The 6,989-nt window shown below is 40.6% G+C and overlaps 1 protein-coding gene across 2 annotated transcripts in view; it reads right to left on the bottom strand.

Annotated features, from left to right (window-relative positions):
* LOC122793384 (alcohol dehydrogenase class-3) overlaps positions 1 to 6,989 on the bottom strand; it is a 230,777-nt gene that overhangs the window by 180,636 nt on the left and 43,152 nt on the right. For both annotated transcript variants that reach the window (XM_044061355.1, XM_044061356.1), the window contains exon 5: positions 2,997 to 3,216. In XM_044061355.1, coding sequence (XP_043917290.1) covers positions 2,997 to 3,216 — 220 coding nt within the window. The remainder of the gene's footprint in view (positions 1 to 2,996; positions 3,217 to 6,989) is intronic.

Raw genomic sequence — 6,989 nt, forward strand, 5'->3', positions numbered from 1 at the left:
ACTCAAGACTGCATTTGAAGTGGGCCAGTGAGGTACTCAGACATGTATGAAGTATATTCCATAGATGGGACACAGCCCGTGGGAGGCAAACCTGTCTCTCCAGCATGTTTTGTTGTCGCATAGACCTATCGAGCAAGTCATGCATGAGATGAGGAGTTAGACTTGCGGACATGGACCATCTCTAGTAGGGCAGGGTCAGATACTGCCTTGTAGGTGAGAGACAGATCACCTCTGAGCAAACTGTATGACACCTAGTAGAGCGATAGTGATTTAAGCCTGTTCACATAGGATAGGTGTTGGAGGCAATGGATTCTTCTTCTGAGGTATTGCTGTGGCCTTTCCAGTTGCTGCAGGTATTTGGAGAGGTACATACCAAACGGGGCATTATACTTAATCATAGGTCTAATAAGGGAGGCGAATACAATCCCTTTATTTATAGTATGAATCAAGTGCCACATGATGGTCGAATGTGAGATTGCCGTCAACCTGAATACCCAGTGTCCCTCACCATAGGTTGTGTGCTGGGGGGGGGGGGGTGCCGTTGATGTGGTAATCAGCAAGGGCCATGATTTTGCTGAATGGTACGATAATACTTTATTTTGCACTTACTTAAGGCCAAGACTTTGGCATCAGTTATTTGCAGCTGTGAGACCTTCCTGCAGTATGTTAACATCAGTTGGGGAGTCAATGACAGCACCCAACTTAGTCATCTGCAAACTTCAGCCACAGGCCCTTTGTCTTTGCCTGGACCTCTGAGGAGTATATGCCAAACAGTAGGGGTCTCAGGACAGATCCCTGGGGAACACCACTAGTGACAGGTTTGCTGTCAAGAGGTGGCAGCACCTATTTTGACCTTGGGGGTCCTGTGAGCCAGTTGGCCACCCATCTGACTAGACAGGGATTAACATGTTCTCTTAGCTTTTCGATGATGGCCGAGTGGAGGATTGAAAGGCTTTGGCCAGGTCAAGGTAAGCTGTATGTACGGACCTTCCCTCATCCAGGGCCTTGGTGACCATCTCAAAGAAGTCATCTAGGTTCAACAGGCAAGACATGCCCCTGACAAATCTGAATTGGGTGGGGTTGAGTACTTTGAGATTGCCCGTGTCCTTGTTTTGTTTATGAAATCCATAACATGCTCTGTAACTTTACAGATCAGACTTGTCAAGCTGATGGGTGGTAGTTTCCCGTATCAGTAGTGGCACCATCTTTGTGCAAAGCAACGACGATGGCAGTTCTCCACTCTGCTGGAATGAAGCCTCTAGTTAGGCTGTGATTGAATAAGGTGCTCAATGGAGAAGCTAGTTCTTGCTGGAGATGATGCAGAACACAGCCTGGGATACTATCAGTTCCCATGGAAGCTGTGTTCTTTGCCTTGGATAGGGCACTTTATCTACAGAGATGCGAGGAGTGGGACAAGTAGCAGGGATGTCGACTGGGCATTTGGGGGGGTGATAGGGGGTAAAATTTGCACTGAACCCATCAGCCAGCAGGTTGGCTACATCAGGAGGATCAGTGTGTAAGTGGTTATCATTAAGTAGTAGTTCAGAACAAACTTGGGCTATACCATGGAAGTTCCTGACGCAAGTGAAGGACTTGTGGTTTCCCTTTGTTTTGGAGGCTAGTTTCAACTCCTAATTTGCTTTGGAGGTTTTTGCTAGTGATCCAATTTGTTTGTTAAACGGAAGAGAGTATGAAATAGTCCAAAAAGTCCAAGTGCCTTAACGCGATTTTATTAAAATACAAACAAATAGCGTTTTCGCTACTACCAACAAGTAGCTTCCTCAGAGGCTAAAACACAGAAAAGGCGCCAAACAGTTTATATACTGTAGGCAGCCTAATTAAAATCAGCTGTCATTGTTAAGAACAGTATTCACATTCAGTTACACTTGTCAATCTACTTTTAGACCAAGTGGTTTAATATTTTATACAAAAATAGGATTTAGTTATTTATGATATCTGTTTTTGGACAACAATGGATATGTATTTCTTACAAAGATTTATTATTAATACATGGTTACGATATACCCTGTCGTTAATTGTTTTAAATGTCTTATGACAGTTCACCAGGATTTGCTTGGTAAAATTTTTAAAGGAAACTGTTTGTAACTTTAAAGAAGTGATGTTCTTAACAATGACAGCTGATTTTAATTAGGCTGCCTACAGTATATAAACTGTTTGGCGCCTTTTCTGTGTTTTAGCCTCGGAGGAAGCTACTTGTTGGTAGTAGCGAAAACGCTATTTGTTTGTATTTTAATAAAATCGCGTTAAGGCACTTGGACTTTTTGGACTATTTCATACTCTCTTCCGTTTTTCAAAAGTTTGTGTTCTGCCAATTTGTTTGTTAAGGCAGAGGGAGTTATCTTTTTTTTTACACTTGGACAACAGTTGCTTCCTTTTGTTGTAAAGCCTGTTGATTCAGGATGTCCACAGACAGGTTTGCGTTTCCTTGAGGAGCAGGTTTTAGTTCGGTTGGGTATGGCCAAGTCCATGCAGTTGTACAGGTGCTTGTATACTGCACTGGCGTACTGTTCAGCATAGTTGTCTGCATCATCGGGGGTGGGGTTCAGATTTGTGATGCACAGAAATTTCACTTTAAGAACTTAAAGGTAATGCAAATCCAGGAACAACTGTCTTTTCTTGGTTGACAGAATGGAACTGTAGAGAGACAACAGAGTGGCTATGTAAAAGGTCTAACTGCAGTTGAGAGAAAACTACAAGCATGATTACCTCTCCTCTCTAGCCAAGAATCACAATTTGTACAGGTACAATACAAGTACACACTAAATCTAAATGTACTTAAAAGCTGCTTTTTCTAAAAGCCTGTCACTGTCCAGAAACAAAAGGCTCTAGTCAAACTGTAACCCAACAAATTTTAAAACTGAAGGACAAAAACTGCCAAAATTAACAGTAAATGACAACACTGAAGCAAGGGCAGAGTGCTGTCACTAATGTACTTGGCAACCAATATATTTTGTTAGAGAAAATAAAACAGTAACCTTGGCAGTGTTGAGAGCGGCTCCGTATCCAGTAGAAATGCCACAGCCTAAAAGGCAGACTTTATCCAAGGGTGCACTATTGTCAATTTTAGAAACAGAGATGTCAGCAACAACTGTGTATTCTGAGAATGTGCTCGTTCCCATGAAATGGAAGACTTGTTTCCCTTTGCAGGTAAATCTGGTGGTCCCATCTGGCATTAAACCTTGTCCTTGGGTAACTCTACATAAAAAAAAAAAAAAAAAAAAAAAAAAATTTACACATTACAGCTTTTCATGTGTTTATATTGCATGAAATGTCCAGCTTTCACAAAATGAAAAAAAAGTCAAGTACCGCCTGGAAAAATTCCTGAAACAATTTTAAACTGCTTCTAGGCGTGAAGTTTCATACTTTAATATATACTGAAGCCCAAAGGTCTGACCATGCAGACGGCTCCAGCTAAAGGTAAATGCAGTCTGTATGTTGATGCAAGCCTGGTTTTATCACCGAAAAGTCTACTTGGGGATCAGTCCACCTCCCCACTAAAAAAAAAGCAGATTCAACTCTGCCAGTTTCCTTGTCCTGCAAAAGACAAGCTGTTTGGACTGTTGATTCCTGCAACTAGTACCATTTTCCTGTGGTCAAGTGCATCTCGAAATCTAAACAGCATAATTTTAACTCTCTCTTAATTAAGCTCACCTTACTTTTGTTCATAGTACATTTTATATCTCTTTGGTCGACTGCTGTAGGAAATGCATTTAAAACAAAATTACAGCAATTTTAGCAGTGTATTCAGTAAGTCAGTGGTAAATAGATGGTGAATCACCACAAGTGCAGGCAGGCTGCTCTGCCTGGGGAGGGGAAATTACATTTGTATGCACAGAAGCAAGACCCTCTTAAGCTAATTACTATACACCACAAAAGCCAAAGCATGGCCTCTACATACAAGACCCTAACAAAATGGCAACAAGAAATTCCTTTAATCCCTTTTCTAGGGGTGTCAAGTTATCAAAAAAGTTGCCGTTAGGAAAGGAATAATTAGCAAAACAAAGTATTGCATGATAACTATAAGAATCAGGAGGAGGTTAGGAAGGACTAGGAAGAGACTGGAAAAGCAATTCACAAAAGCAGTAACATGTCTCCCAAACATGCAACACTCTAGAAGACTTAAGATCTTTGCCTTAAGTGCTTACATTAGGTATTTTTATACCCAAATCAGATGCCAACAAATTCTTCCTCAAGTAGACAACAAATGTTGGGAGGTGTGATGGGGAAGAAAAAAAAAAAAGTAATTGGGAACATTTTTCTGGGAATGTAAGGAGTTGGCCGATTTTAAAGATTCCCCGCAGGCTGCTCTGTCAGAGATGCTGGGCGAGCAAAAAAATGGAGTAACTAGGGAAATGACGTTTTGAGCTATGATACAGAACTGAAATTGCCTAGACAAAGTAAGGCTTTGCCGAGTCCAAATATCACGGTTTCCCAAAAAGTAATAAAAAAAGCAAAGCAAAGTCTAAGCCAACTTTACTAGAAGTAAAGATAGTAACGATAAAACTAGAACTGCGATCTTTAGAAAAGGGCAAAAGCAAATTACATAGGAAAAAATGGGAAATGTGGCATGAATACATGCAGAGGAGAAACGAGGTTTAAAAGAAGGCAGGATTTGAATGGGTTACATAATGGTTGCCTGACAATGACTGGATATATTAAAAGTGATGTGTAATGTTCGCAGCTACAGTCGCGTCACAGTTTAAATGTCTGCAACACAGATTTTTGTATCTATAGTTAATTTTCCTTTATTTAAATACAAGTTTGCTTAGGTCATACCCGATTAAAAAAAAATCTTTAAAAGTCAAAATAACTGCAGAATCAGTCAATGAAATGAAAAATTCCTTCTTAAAAATGTAGAGTAAAAATATTCCTTCTCATACACTTTTTGGGATAAACACTAGCAGTTCATGCTAGGGATAAACTTATAGCTCCTGCATCAGTGAAATAACATAAAAATTCTACGGAAAATACCACAAAAACCCAAAAATTCTGGTAGTGAGACCACAACTCACTCATTAGCATAGCATCACAGCTCCATCTTTGTCACACAAACATACTTGAGAATCCATGGTCTGCAAATCAGATGAGGAAACTGATCAACGGATGCCAAAGGTTACAGACAAAAGGTCACATAAAAGGTTTTGCATAAGGGAGTAAATGCACAGATGATCAGTTTCTCCTTAAAGTTTGAGAGAAATGAATACTACTAGGAAAGTATGGCCACTGCAACCATCTATTTTTAATAATGACGAGACTAGCCATGTGCAAAATGCAAATAAGCTTACTTAATGATAAAGAACTTATCTAGTGGCAAAAAAACTGGACAGGTATTAGCTTGATGGCACGAGTGCCTGCATAGTAGGCCTTATGGTAAGTAATGCACAAACTTAGAGTGCACAAGATTTTACCCCCCCCCCCCCCCCAAAATACAATCTAGACTGTTGGATTGGTCAAATAGCATATAATGAATTCCAAAATCCCAGTTAGAGACAGTTGAGAGATTTTGGAAAATGGGTTGATATTTCCCTGTCCTTTGATCATGTTGCTCTAGAGGGCGGGAAGCCCCTTTAAAAATCAGCATGTTTGATTCCTAAAAGAACACTGTCAAGATCTAAAAAGTCACCACCTTCTTAATTAAGTCAGTCACATACACCCCTTTGGGATGTACCTCACTAGACGTATTAAACCTGGAAAATTCCAAAGCTTCCTGTGGGGAGGCATGCATTAAGAACCCCAAGCTACCAAAAAATCCTAGAACCACTGTTGCTTTATTCAGGTGTTCTTTGGAATTCTGGATTGACCTGTGTCTTGCTTTCTGTGTCATTAAGCGTTCATTAGGCAGGACTGCTTGCTGTAGCACACAGCAAAAAACAACTTCCCACTAATACTTGGAGCAGACGGCTAAACTTGCACATCTCACTCACCACGTTTATTTGTAGATTTAATGCATCAACCCCCCCCTCTGGAGCAAACCTCTACTGGAAATGTAATGGTTAGCAGTGTGATACACTTACTTCAAAACAGTAAGTACAGTACTGGCTGGATATTAAACTCATCCCTGGCTCGAGTGGCCTAGCCTACTCTGAATAAGGAGGCAAGGTTTAAGGTTGGGTACTGGCAAAGTGTAGATGGACACAGACTCAGTGGCCATGTATTTTCTATAATAAAAACAGACAACCTGGCTTTAATTTTATGCACTCTGTTGACCAGATTATTCTTACTAGCTCAGTGTCCTCTTTAAAAGGACGACCAGAGGTGGTATTCATACTAACTGTAGGGAAAATCCAATCAGGGTACCAAGTAACTTACTTACCCAGTTCTCTGAGCACTAGGTAGCTCCAGAGAGCCATCACTAGTGTTTGGGGAATTCCAAGATGGACGACTATGAGGACAGTGAAATGAGTCCGCAGACAGTGATATAATGCAGAATACTGACTTATCACAAACAGGCTGTTTTATCTAAGTTTAGTTGTCTGGACACAAAAAATGTTGCGCTCCCAAACAGGTCCTGTAAGAGAAGATGGTTGTTACAGAACTGAAGGACAGAGGTATGGAAACTCCTGTGCTGATGGAGTATTATGGTATAGGTAACACAGGAGGTGTTGCCAGATGAATTAGGAGGAGAGCTAGATTACCGAAGTGCCAACAACAGTTAGTGGGTATGACTGGCCATTGGAGAGCTGGTTTTAAAAGCATACCCCCTGCTACAGGGTGGTGGTGTGAGCAGTACAAAACCTTTTTATATTACACATGCAGAAAGAAATATGCTGTGCTTGAAGGTGAAAGGCGACATGAACAAAACCAGCAGAGAAAGCCAGTAGTTTTAAAAAATTTAACAGGGATACCATAAGTAATGGACTGTATTGTTTCAACCTACATTTGGTGAAGTAGGGGGCACAAGAGCACTAACTATATCTAGGAACAGAAGACTTTTACAAGTTTCTCTGAAACTTACTTGGCTCAAAAAA

The sequence above is a fragment of the Protopterus annectens genome, chromosome 2.part0 (assembly GCF_019279795.1).
Source record: "Protopterus annectens isolate FY-2018-M chromosome 2.part0, PAN1.0, whole genome shotgun sequence".
In the NCBI taxonomy this organism is placed as follows: Eukaryota; Metazoa; Chordata; order Ceratodontiformes; family Protopteridae; genus Protopterus; species Protopterus annectens.